The 13,746-nt window shown below is 45.4% G+C and overlaps 2 protein-coding genes across 2 annotated transcripts; one reads left to right on the top strand and one right to left on the bottom strand.

The window, feature by feature from the left end:
• Positions 1–357: 357 nt before the first annotated feature.
• On the bottom strand, positions 358–1,302 carry LOC133073056 (olfactory receptor 9A4-like). Its single transcript, XM_061166549.1, has one exon. The coding sequence runs from the start codon at positions 1,300–1,302 to the stop codon at positions 358–360; it is 945 nt and encodes a 314-aa protein (XP_061022532.1).
• A 5,233-nt stretch (positions 1,303–6,535) lies between these two features.
• LOC133072912 (monocyte to macrophage differentiation factor-like) lies at positions 6,536–7,155 on the top strand. Its single transcript, XM_061166443.1, has one exon. It carries the CDS (start codon positions 6,536–6,538, stop codon positions 7,124–7,126), a length of 591 nt encoding a protein of 196 aa, XP_061022426.1. The 3' UTR covers positions 7,127–7,155.
• The last annotated feature ends 6,591 nt before the right edge of the window (positions 7,156–13,746 follow it).

Here is a 13,746-nt window from a genome sequence, read left to right as displayed (position 1 = left end):
CACAAGCTTAGTTGCCCATGGCATGTTGGATCTTCTGGGCCAGGTATTGAAACCATGTCTTCGGCATTGACAGGTGGATTCTTTACCACTGGACCATCTGGTAAATCCTATTAAATTTATTTTGCAAGATGTATTTTAACTAGTATAATGTGTATAAATGAATATATCCACTGTAACTACAATAATGTGTATAATTGAATATATCTACTGAAAAATAAGGAGGTGATTATTAAAAGCTAAAAGTTACATCATAAACCATAAACTACTTGATGATGAAAATGATTATTTCAGATTTGAAACAGAGCTCTCAGCTTACTCAGGCCCAAGATGATGAGTCCATGGTGGTCCTTACAACAGCTAAGCCCTGAGGAGTCCACAGCAGCTCTTCATGGCATCTCGAAACACCTCTGTGAATTTGTCATTTCGGAGAGTGAAGATAAAAGGGTTCAGAAATGGGGTCACCACTAAAACCATCAGTGATGCTACCCTGTTGTACTCAGCGGCCTGTGTTTGCTTGGGTTTCACAAACAGGAACAAACAGCTGCTGTAGCCAATCACGACACAGGTGAAGTGGGAGGCACATGTAGAGAAGGCTTTCCACCTGCCAGATCCTGAAGGGATCTTGAGGATGGTGGAGATGATGTAGGTGTAGGAGACTATTGTAGGGATCAAAGAACCAAAAAGTACAAAAATAGCCATTAAAAAAAGAATAAATTCAGTGAAAAGGTTATGATCACATGATAGTTTGAACAGTTGTCCTCGGTCACAGTAAAAATGGTCTAGCACATTTGATTTGCAGAAAGTAAGATGATATGTGGCATAGACTGGCCAGATTTGAAACAGGAAGCCAAATACCCAGGACACAATTACCACCCAGAGACAGGTGTGGCTGTTCATAATGATGGTGTACCGCAGAGGGTTACAGACAGCCACGTAACGGTCCACAGCCATCGCAGCAAATAATATGAACTCCGCCGTTCCCAAAGACAGGTACAAATACAGTTGTACACAACAGGCAGTCAAGGATATTGCCTGCATCCCAGGAAGGAGGAGACCCCAGAGCATCAAGGGGACAGTCACAGTTGTGGTCAGCATCTCTAGGACAGAGAGGTGACCCAGGAAGAAATACATGGGGCTCTGCAGACGCTTATCAACACAGACAATCACAATAATGAGGATATTTCCCATCATTGCCACCAAGTAGAAGAAAAAGAAAGCGGCAAAAAGAATACGGTGTACTTCTTTAGAGCCAGGGAAGCCAAGGAAATAAAATTCCGTGGCACTAGAGTAATTTTTCAACATTTAGCTGGGTGCTTCTGCTCTTTTTGAAATCTGGAGGGCAAAGGAGAGACAACATGCTGCTAATTTCAAAGCACTAAAGACATTCACAGGTTGACAAGATATTATCTCTTGCTCTTTCAGGCTCCACAGAATGACCAGGTGGGTTCATATTTCACTATTCTCTGTACACAGTTGATGTTAAATGTTTTATAAACAATATGTGGGCTTCCCTGGTGGTTCAGTGGTAAAGAATATGCCTGACGTTGCGTGAGTCATGGGTTAGATACTGGATCCAGAAAGATGCCCTGGAGAAGAAAATGGCAACTCACTCCAGTATCTTGTCTGGGAATTCCCACAGAGGAGTAGGGTGGGCTACAGTCCATGGGATCACGAAGAGTCAGACACGACTTAGTGACTGAACAACAAGGACAAATATATGATATGTGAAGACAAGTGTGAATCTCCAGTAAGATAAGAAACAGTCACTAATATCACTCTATGCATAAGAACACACCAAACAAAGGAATCACTTCTGTCTCTCATTTCAGTGGACATTTGGACTCCAACTCTGCCACCATCACTGACCACCTTGTCTATTTCCGTGGTCACAACATACTCATTTACAGCCCGACACCTGCCATCCTGAGTGTCCTAATCTGCCTTCTTACATCCACGCCTTGAAATAACCCTGCATCTCAACACCTACAAGAGAGTATTCTTAGTCAATCTCACTGAGACATGGTTCCTTCTCCTTCCTTCCTTTGAACACGGATTCATTCACCTTATCTTCCCTTTAAAGATTTCAATTCAGTTATCTGTATCATTTCTGCCTCTTGGGAAGGATGAAAGGCTGGGAGGAGGGGTTGATGTCCTAAGATAAGAGCTGTTTTCAGACAAACTATTGAGTCTTTTCCTGACTTCTAGGCAGCAGGCTCCCTGGAGGGAGCTCTCCCTTCATCCTTCTTAGTCTTATGAAAAAAGTCCCTTTCTGCCTCTCATTTCAGTCAGCCTGTCTCCTCCTAACAGGAAGAGCCTCAACAGAACCTAGTTAGTGATTTCCAGCTCAGATTGATGATTCCTCTTGTCAACAGGGGACTGCAGAGTGTAGGGGAACAGGAAGAGTGAAGAGGCTGGGACTGTCTTTGCCAACTTCCATCACTCCCATCCCTTCTGCATAATCTGGGACCAGAAACTAGAAAGGGGCTATGATTTAATGGTAGCATCTGTTGGGCTTCTGGAGTTTCAGACTTCTAGCTCTAGGAAGAAGAGACATCCAAACATGCAGTACGTTCCTATTTCAACCCATTATTATCTGAGTACTATAGGAAGTGTTGAAACGTCCCGAGAGAACATTTGCTTGCCTAACTCCTCCATTGTCCCCTGAGTTCTACAAATAAGGAAAACTGTCAGAAAACATCAAAAATGATCACCCTGAGCTCTACTGGATAAGTGGATAAGTGAAGGCCCTCACCACCTGCAGCTGATGGCTCAAATGTCTCAAATCCTGTGGCCCTTCCAGACTTTCTAAAGCTGCACATGAGCCTCTTCACACTTTGTTCCCTCTTTAAGCTCTATTTTCCTCTTATTAACTCTCATCAGAAGCTGAAACTGAAGTACCTCAAGGATTTTTTCTTCCTTGTTCACCATTACACCTCCAATGCCAAGAACAGAGCCTGACAGAGTGTGAACAAGTAATCTTTTAATATTTATTCAGTAAATAAATCAGTGAATGAATCACAAACAGGTCAACAAGTGAACAAAGAGTGTCCATCCTGACCTGCTTTTCCTTCTGCTGACAGAATAGGACTCTCACTCTTTACAGAGGACTTGTCTGGTCAATCTGTGGCCTCTCTTCCTGGGGATCCCCTACAGAATAGGAAGCATACAAAAGAAAGAAATAGGGAGAGATGAGCGAGCAGGGTCTCAGGTAATGACAGAGAGCTGTGTCTGTCACCAACACTCACAACAGCAAAATGAGTTTTCTGCTCTGAAGGAATCATGGGTTCACCATGCAGCTCCCTTCATCCATTCTTCATGTTCCAGGTGTCTTTCCTCTACATGGTAGCAAAGCCCAGAACGTCCTATCCTAATCCTCTTCTGCTAGTTCCTTCACAGAGAGGAACCACTGGCAGACACTCACCTCCAGAGAAGGGGACTGGCCTGCAAAGTTCTATGGCTCTGGGATCAGCACTGGGTACCCCCTGCTTGGTGATGAGTGCTGGGCATGGTCTGTGGGTCACAGCAAACTGCTGCTCTCTCCACTCTCGGTGAAAGAGGGAACATCTCACACCAGCAACTGAGGGGTAAGTCTAGTGATAAAAGAGCTGTGAGAGCCTGACCATGGTTCTCTGTATCTCTCTCCGTTTTTCCTTCACCTCTCTGTCCCTAGAGAGACTGATTTCACTGACTAACTAAATCTGTAAAGTTCCGAGGATCCCTAGAGAATCAGTGAAAACAGAGTCAGGGAAACTTTTCCCTGTTCCTCTGGAGGCTAATCAAGTTTAGAACATGGAAAAGTTCTAAATGGGCAAACTTGAAATCCCTGAGGCAAGGAGTTTCTCAACACCCAGCTGGCCTTCCCTCAGACCCCAGGTCCTGGTTGTTATCAAAACAGTCAAAAAATAGCCAGACCCTGCGCTCTTCTGTGTCTCCCTGATTCCATTCAGCCCTGCAGAGCCTAGTGACCCACAAACAGAACACACCTCAACTGCCTCTAAAACATATCAAACCCAACAACCACCAAAGAGCCTCTGTCAAAAGTTTTCCTTCATCCCAGTCCCCAGGAATCCCATCTTTTCCTGATGATCTCTGCACTCCACCTACAAGATACTCTCTGACCAGAGTTATGGGAACGTGGGAAGAGAGAAAGAGGACGGAGGATCTGCCAGGCACCCTAACCTCACAGCCTGTGAATGCCACAGACCCTTCCAGGTTCTCCATCCTGCATATATTCCAACTGTTTTGGAATATGTCCCTTAGGTGCCAAATGCTACCAGGGTACTTCCCTGAGCTGCCTGAAGTGAGAGGTAAAGGCGGAAGAAGAAATGTATAGGACTGAGTCCCCCAAATATTAATAGTATATAAAAGTGAGGACAGCTAGGATGCTAAATAAGATAGCAAAGTTACATTTCAAGTATTTATATTGACCTTGTTAAAACAACTTCAATTTAAAACAACTCCTGGTAAGAAAATAGAATTCTATAGAGGATTGAAAACAAATTCCCCCTCACTAATGTACGAGTCTCCTATTTATCTTGTACACGTAAATACTATGATTAATTTCTATTATGTCCACACAAAACTTTCTATAATACACATGCATATTTCTATATGGACTTTACTTGCTAGTTTAGTCACCATAATGCCTTGCTACTTTCCCTTTCTTATATATTTATGTGTGTGTTTGTTTGCATATGAAATCGATCTACATTAGGACTCTCTCATATTTCAGTTTAGTTCAGTTCAGTTCAGTTCAGTCACTCAGTCGTGTCCGACTCTTTGCAACCGCATGAACTGCAGCACACCAGGCCTTCCTGTCCATCACCAACTCCCAGAGTTTACTCAAACTCATGTCCATCGAGTCAGTGATGCCATCCAGCCGTCTCATCCTCTGTCATCCCCTTCTCCTCCTGCCCCCAATCCCTCCCAGCATCAGGGTCTTTTCCAATGAGTCAACTCTTCGCATGAGGTGGCTAGAGTATTGGAGTTTCAGCTTCAGCATCAGTGTTTCCAATGAACACCCATGTGAGTTCCCAGTATGATACTAACATATGAGGAGTCAGTAATTACATCATGAAAGAAAGACACATCCCAGAGGTGCTCATCTCCATGGGAACAGTGCTATCAGCTGCCCAGTCCACCACTGTCCCAGTACTGCTTGTTAGCCTCTGAGTTCCAAACGTCAGTTCCTATCATGACTGTTCATTGAATGTGAAATGAGGTTGCTGGCACATGAGGATATAGGAGGGAGGTAGATAACTTTCTCTCAGAACCTCTATTGCACAGGCAGCTTCTCTAATTCAGGCCATGGTTCATTGACCCTAGAGGCCCCTCCAGTGTTGGTGAAGGCCACAGGAGCCAAACAGACACTTCACAAGTAGGAAGGAGTGTATACTAGCAAACCCCAAGAGGAAAACTTCTGTCAGTTTCTTCAAGCTAAGGATATACCTACCCCTTTGACACGGCAATTCTGCTCCCAGGTATTTACCTAAGAACTGAAAACACATCCTCACAAAGATCTGCTTTAATGTTCATAGTAGTTTAATTCATTACCTCAAGTGACACAAAACAAATAGACCCCACAAGAGAATGGTACAGTCAATCCTCATTATTCACACATTCATTATTTACACATTCATCGACTCACAAAAACTTACATGTAGCTCCAAAATGAATATTTCCAAGCACATTCAAGTTCATTAATCAACATGGGCATGTATACTCATAGTCAAAAATTGGAGTCACCTGGAGCACATGTTCTCAACGGAGGTTAAAGAAGGCAACAACCCTGCCATCTTGTTGCAGCTCTTATACCATAAGTAAATATTTTGTGCTGTTTATTTAGCAACATGTTTTTGGCATTTCTTTGCATTTTTTTGGTGATTTTGCTGCTTAAGATGGCTCTAAACATAGTGCTGAAATGCTGATCTCCCGCTGCTAAGTGCAAGAACACTGTTAGGTGCCTCATGGGGAAAATAAGCTTGTGCTGTGCTTAGTCGCTCAGTTGTGTCTGACTCGTTGCAACCCCATGGATTGCAGCCCACCAGGCTCCTGTCTCTGTGAGGATTCTCCAGGGGAGAATACTGGAGTGGGTAGCCATTCCCTCCTCCAGGGGGTCTTCCCAACTCAGCGATTGGACCCAGGTCGCCCACAATGCAGGCAGATTCTTTACCATCTGAGTCACCAGGGAAGCCCAAGAATACTGGAGTGGGCAGCCTATGCCTTCTCCAGGGGATCTTGCTGACCCAGGAATTGAACCGGTGTCTCCTGACTGCAGGTGGATTCTTTACCAGCTGAGCTACCAGGGAAGCCTAGGTAAGTATTAAACAAGCATCATCGTCTAAAATACCTGTTTGACGGTCTGGCTCTGGCCCGGTCCCGACCCCCTGCCCGGCCCCGTCTGCGCTGCCCGGTCCAGCGGTCCGCCCGGCCCGCGGCGGCCCCCGGAGCCGCCACAGCTCCTGCGGGCCGCGCGCCCGGCCGCCGGCGCTGAAGAGACGGAGCTCGCGGCCCCCACGGAGGAGCAGGAGCATCGATGCGGTTCCAGAGCCGATTCCAGCGGTTCATGAACCACCGGGCCCCCGCCAATGGCCGCTACAAGCCAACTTGTTACGAACATGCGTTCCTCATTGTTCCGGCCATTGTGGGCAGTGCCCTCCTTCACCGGCTCGCTGATGACTGCTGGGAAAAGATAACAGCTTGGATTTATGGAATGGGCCTCTGCGCCCTCTTCATCGTTTCCACAGTATTCCACATCGTAGCATGGAAAAGGAGCCACTTAAGGACGGTGGAGCATTGCTTTCACATGTGCGACAGGATGGTCATCTGTTTCTTCATTGCTGCGTCCTACGCGCCATGGTTAAATCTCCGTGAACTTGGACCCCTGGCGTCTCATATGCGTTGGTTTATCTGGCTCATGGCAGCTGGAGGAACCATTTATGTATTTCTCTACCATGAAAAGTATAAGGTGATTGAGCTCTTTTTCTATCTCACAAGGGGCTTTTCTCCTGCCTTGGTGGTAACATCAATGGAAAATTCCCACCCTTGCCCTGACAGAACTTGGAATCAAGCAGAAAAATACAGTTCATATAAAATGAGAAGCGGCCATCAAGTTTTATGTCTCTGACTGGGGAAGGTGTAGCCTGCTCTGGGAGCACCTGTCAGAGGTGCCAGAGGAAGTGCTGTTTAAGCTGATTCAGGACTAATAGGAGCCAAGAGATGAAAGAGTGGTGCAAGTGGCATGGAGGATGGACACAGAGTGAAGGAAGTCCCGGAGGGCGGGCACGGCGTGAAGGAAGTCCCGGAGGGCGGGCACGGCGTGAAGGAAGTCCCGGAGGACGGGCACGGCGTGAAGGAAGTCCCGGAGGGCGGGCACGGCGTGAAGGAAGTCCCGGAGGGCGGGCACGGCGTGAAGGAAGTCCCGGAGGGCGGGCACGGCGTGAAGGAAGTCCCGGAGGGCGGGCACGGCGTGAAGGAAGTCCCGGAGGGCGGGCACGGCGTGAAGGAAGTCCCGGAGGGCGGGCACGGCGTGAAGGAAGTCCCGGAGGGCGGGCACGGCGTGAAGGAAGTCCCGGAGGGCGGGCACGGCGTGAAGGAAGTCCCGGAGGGCGGGCACGGCGTGAAGGAAGTCCCGGAGGGCGGGCACGGCGTGAAGGAAGTCCCGGAGGGCGGGCACGGCGTGAAGGAAGTCCCGGAGGGCGGGCACGGCGTGAAGGAAGTCCCGGAGGGCGGGCACGGCGTGAAGGAAGTCCCGGAGGATGGGCACGGCGTGAAGGAAGTCCCGGAGGATGGGCACGGCGTGAAGGAAGTCCTGGAGACGGGGAAGCCGGAGCGTCTGAATGTGCTTATATGTGTGAGGGGTGTGACCGTGCAGGTAACACAAGTTCTGTGATGAAACCTGTGAGCGGGACAGAGACCAGGTCAGAAGGAACCACACGGGCCATCTGAAGGAACAGGAACAGTACAGACGATGAAGACTCAGACCTTTGGTGTTGGCAGTCAGAATAACGGGTGTCAGAATCACCCTTCTACCACAAAGAGCTATAAAAGTGGGTAAAGTGCATGAACAACAATTTTTTGGCATTGGACACAGACATAGAGGACTATGATCCTTGAGGAGAGAGAAACCAAAAGATGAGCTTCAAATGCACTGCCGTTTTCTCCGTTTGGAGTCCAGGAGCAGCCGTCTGGGTGGAGGAAGCAAGCCAGCAATTCAGCTCCCCGGGCTGGGGCAGGGTCCTGGAAACGAGGGAGCTTCACAGAGAAGAGTCTCCGGAAATCTACCAAGGGATTTTTTGAGTACTTGCCCAGATACTAAGCGGCATTTGTGCAAGGCAAGACGCTGCATACCCTGGCTGAAGATAGCTATTGAAAGGCTGTGAAGTAAGTGGATATTACTGAATGAGCCCAGTGCTGGAGACCCGAGTTCCAACCAGCCAGAATGGAGAGACCACGCAGAGCAAAACAAGTATTCCATGTGATCCTAGCAAGATCACAACAATAAATGGGATACTGCAGAAAACAAGATCAATGAACTTTAATAGGTCTCAGGCTGGGAGAAATTATTTGCTTTCTCTTTATGTATCTGACAAAGGATGTGTATGAAATACTATAGCACTCTAAATCAGTAATAAAAAAGAGATACAAGTATCCAGTAAACCCTTGAAAAACTGTCCAATGTCACCAGTCATCTAGGAAATCAGGGAAATGAAAATTAAAAGCTTACCACCACACCATACTGGATAGTTAAATTAAAAAGGCTGACACCACCAAATACCAACAAGGATGTGAAATAACTAGAACCTCGATCCATTGTTGGGGAAAATATAAAATGTAACCACTTTGGTAATTTGCTTAGCAGTTTATTATAAAATTAAGCATATATTTATAGTTCAGCAAAAATGAAAACATGTATCTACAAAAGGACTTGTAAAACAGTATAAGTATTAAATTTTATTCATGATAGCCCCCAAATGGAAAGGATAAACAAATTGTTTTTTTAAATTCAGTGAAATGCTAAGTAATAGAAAGGAATGAATGACTTATATACATTAGCACCTGCATGTATATATGTGTGTGCTTGCATGCTAAGTTGCTTTAGTCGTGTCCAGCTCTTTGTAACCCCATGGGCTGTAGCCCGCCAGGCTCCACTGTCCATGAGATTTTCCAGTTAAGAATGCTGGAGTGGGTTGCCATTTTCTCGTCCAGGGGCTCTTCCTGACCCAGGGATTGAACCCACACCTCTTACATCTCCTGCTTTGGCAGGTGAGTTCTTCACCACTAGCACCAAAGATATTATATTGAGCAAAAAAGAAGCCAGACCCAAAACTCTACATACAGTATAATTCCATTTATGTGAGGTTCTAGAACGGAGAGGCTTAGTCTGTGATAATAGCAACAAGAACAGTGGTTGCCTTAGTGGAAGGGGTTGTCTAGGATTGGGAAGGGGTACCAAAGAACTTTCTGGAGTGTTAGGATATTTGTGTATCTTGATAAGGGTGATATGAGTTACATAGAAGTGTGCACTTCACAAAACCTTACAGTCCACTTAATATCTATGCATTACACTATATAAATGAATCATCAAACTTTAAAAGACCTTCCTCCCTCCCACAAAAAGGACTATAACTTCAGGAAACAAAACACCTTGGTCTTGGTTCAAATCCTGATTCTGGTATAGTTAAAAGCTCCGTGGCCATGGGTAAATTATTTAACCTCTATATATTCTAGGTTTCTCATCTGTGGAGTTGGGATAAAAATAGTACCTAATTTAAGGTTGTGAAGATTAAATGAATGTTTCCAACATTTAATAGGGACAAAGAAACACAGTAATGGTGCTGATAATGAAGCAGACATAATCTGGTTTTGAGATTAACCATGTTCTGGTTCTTTGAAAGCTGATAAAGCAGTACTTATTTCTCTGACTTTAGTCTCTTCATCTCTAAAATAAGGAGGCTGTGTTAGATGAGTGACTCTTAACTGGGGGGTCAGATGCTTCTGTAAGAATCCTACCCCTCCCTTAGGAAAACGTAACCCTCTCTAAAGAAAATGTCCCTAATACACATACACAGGGAATTTTGTATTATTAATGTATACTAATTGCTTTATGACCTCTAAGAAATAATAAATGTGTCTGGTGTTTAAAAATAAAATAAAATAAAAAAATAAAATACCTGTTTGATAAACTTCTTTCAGGCATGAGTTACAGTCTCTTGGCTGTGTGTCAATGTTAGTGAATCAGTAATACATATTAAGCAACATATTGTTCAGCAGAACCAAACATAAAACGAGGTTATATACTGATTTGCTGATGAAAGGAAAAGTAAATCAGTAAGTACAAATTTGGTGAGTTGGCAAAGAGTCAAACCTAGAATTTGTTATCGAGTTCAACATCAGTCTGCTCACCACAGGACAGGCCAAGAAACCAAGAGACAACGTGTTGAGGCAAGGAATACCTTATTTGGAAAGCCGATTGACAACGATGATGGCAGACTAATATCTCAGACCAATATTATGGGGATTGTGGATGCCTGGTTATTTTATAGGACAGAGAGGGGGAGGAGTTGAAGAAGTAAAGACCATTATCTTGCCAATATCTCCCTGAATGGAGATGACAACATCATTTCATTCCATCGCAAACTGCTCCAATGACTTTGTCACTTCAGGGGGTGAAGGACTGAGGAAAGAAATAACTACTTAAACCATTAGGGAAACAATAACTATGGAAACTATCAGGGAAACGACCATAATCAACTGTAAATTGCGTTCTGTGACTGTTTTGTCCACGTCCTGAAAAAACCACTCTATGTGAAGAGATTGAAGAAAGCATCCCTGGGATTCCCTGTGGTCCACTGGTTAGGACTCTGAGTTTGCCCTGCTGAGAGTGTTAACAGGAGGAAAAGGGATAGGGCAGAACTTTTGAAAGAACGACATACAATGACATAGCTTAAGGACACAATATAAACAGATTCGAGTCAAATGGGTCCAAGGTGGAAGACAAGTCGACTTTGACTAGACCTTGAAAACACGCTATGGTTTTTCCAGTACTCATGTACAGATGTGAAAGTTGGACCATAAACAAGGCTGAGCACTTCAAAAGCGAAGAATTGACGCTTTTGAACTGTAGTGTTAGAGAAGACTATTGAGAGTCCCTTGGACAACAAGGAGATCAAATTAGTCAATTCTAAAGGAAATCAGTCCTGAATACTCATTGGAAGGACTGATGCTGAACCTGAAGCTCCAATACTTTGGCCAGCTGATGTGAAGAACTGACTCATTGGAAAAGACCCTGACGCTGGGCAAGATTGAAGGCAGGAGGAGAAGGGGACAACAGAGGATGAGATGGTTGGATGGCATCACCGACCTGATGGACATGAGTTTGAGGAAGCTCCGGGAGGTGGTGATGGACAGGGAAGCCTGGTGTGCTATAGTCCACGTGGTCATAAAGAGCTGACACGACTGAGTAAGTGAAATGAACTGATCCTCAACAGAAAGCTATATGACACACCCAGAGGTGCCGTGATGGTTTCAAGTCACCATCAAAAGACCAAAAAGTGGGTGGTGGCCCAAATCCTAGAATTCTCTCCCCCTTCCTCAAAATAATTGGAATAATCCTCCCACTCATTAGCCTATGAAATTACAAAGCCCATAAACGCTAACCACGCCACATTTCAAGGCGGCCAGACTTGCCCTCTGAGACGGCCCACACTCTGCGCAGTGTGCTTCTCTCTACTCTAAAGAAATCCACTTCTTACTTATGACTTTGTCTCTCACTGAATTCTTTCTGAGATGAGACATCAAGAACCTGAAGGACCTTTCAGTGAATGTGTCTCCTCTAAGCAGGAAGAACCTGGCCAGCTCCAAGCTGATGACCTCAGCTCTGACATTATATTTCCTCTTGTGGTCACATGCCAAGAGGGAGGAGAGGCCCCACGGAATGAAGAGGCTCGGGACTTTCATCCCTATGTCCCATCAGTCTGACACAGTCTCCATCTGAGGACAAGGACACAAAAAAAACAAGCTGTAATTTAGAAGCAACATCCTCCATATTCTGAAGTCCCAGATCCCTAGTTGCAGCAAGGAACCAGACCTTCAAATAGATAGTCTGTCCCTCGGACCAAACTGCCATCATCTCAGCTTCATAGAGCAACTTGTAAAGTCCCCCAAACATATCTGCTTCTCTATGAAATTTTCATTTTGTTGAGAACCCTAGAGCAAGGAAAATATTAGAAGATACCAAATCAGATGGTACTATGTCCCTTAGTTGCCAGGCTCCTCGCTCAATAGATGCATACCTTTGCTCAACTTACCCCTTTTACACTCATCGCCTGTATAACAACACAAACACAGATCACTCTCTAAACTCTTTAGGCTGTATTTCTCTTTCTGTTGGCTTCCATCAACATCCCAAATCATATTACATTTGTACTTATCATTTTAACATCAAAATCCCACATTAGAATTAAGTACTTTGAAGGCACCATCTTTGGCATTCTAGGATCACAACCAGTGATAAGAAGAGAGTCTGACAAAGTGTGTACTCTATAAATATAATCCAGTGAATATATCAATTAATAGATTAAAGAGCAAAACAATAGACAAAGAATGTCCAACATGACTAGCTTTCCCTCCGCTCACTTCGTTCTAAAGCATTTTTCAGTCAACTTGTAATCTCTCTCGCTGCAGATCCTTTACAAATGAGAAGTGATACAAGGAAGAGATGAAGAGGGAGCAGGGTGGTGGGTCTCTCAGGCAGAGGGCTGTGCCTACACCCAGCACTGCGCATCCCCACCCTGCTCTTTGCTATGGAGGGATGATCTGAAGTCCAGCTGACCTACTCTGCAGCTGCCTCACTTCACTCCTTCTTTGAGAAGCCAGCCCAGCTCAGCCTTCCCAAAGGGATGCTTTTCTCTTCTCTCCTTCACAGAGGAGAATCGCTTGGAAGACATTCATCTCAAGAGAAGGGGAAAGACTAAAAGGTCTCCTGTCCTTCAGTCATCAATGCCACCACTACATGGCTGATACCAGGCAATGCTTGGGAAGCAGCCTGATTCTGTTGTCTTCACTCATAACGAGGACTAACTAGCCAAGAGCAGAAACTGAAAGAAGTACAGAAATAATGGTGCTAAGAGGAATCTGGCTGTCCCCCTGTTTCTCAATGTCTCTGCCTCTTTCCTCCTCTCCCTTATCTACCCCCAAGGATGGTTATTCACTGAAGAAAAAATTTACACAGTTTCAGAGACACACCAGGAATGTAGTCAAGGAAAGGCTGAAGACACTCCCACTCTTCCCACCTGAGGCTAATCAAGTTGGAGACCATGGTGTTCTGTGCAGTGGGAGACATTGAAAGCTCCCAGTCAGGAGCTTCTCAACACACAGGCCGCCTTACTCCCTGGACCTTCCTTACCCACTACCACACATTCCCAGCTGTCTAAATCAGCCAACGCAGCTGCTACATGCTTCTTCCTGACAACATGGACCCCTACAGAGCCTAAGCCACCCCCAAGCTGTGACCTCACAAGTGGATTCAAGACACTTTTCAAAAACCTGGTGGCCAAATGGACTTCTGTCCAATTCCTCTCTTCATCTCCAGGGTTATGAGAAGCCCGTCTTTCCCAGATGATCTCTACCCTCTCTGTACCCCACAGCCTCTGATCATAGTTATGGATCCTGGTCAGAGATCCACAGAGAGGATCTGCCACCTACTCTACCACCAATGTGTTAATGTCATGGCCCATTCCCATCTCT

This window comes from Dama dama, chromosome 18, assembly GCF_033118175.1.
Source record: "Dama dama isolate Ldn47 chromosome 18, ASM3311817v1, whole genome shotgun sequence".
Lineage (NCBI taxonomy): Eukaryota > Metazoa > Chordata > Mammalia > Artiodactyla > Cervidae > Dama > Dama dama.
This window is presented reverse-complemented; position numbering and strand designations above follow the sequence as displayed.

Excerpts from the sequence above, each read along its gene's own strand:
- LOC133072912 (XM_061166443.1), top strand. The coding sequence starts at position 6,536 with ATGCGGTTCCAGAGCCGATTCCAGCGGTTCATGAACCACCGGGCCCCC.
- LOC133073056 (XM_061166549.1), bottom strand. The coding sequence starts at position 1,302 with ATGTTGAAAAATTACTCTAGTGCCACGGAATTTTATTTCCTTGGCTTC.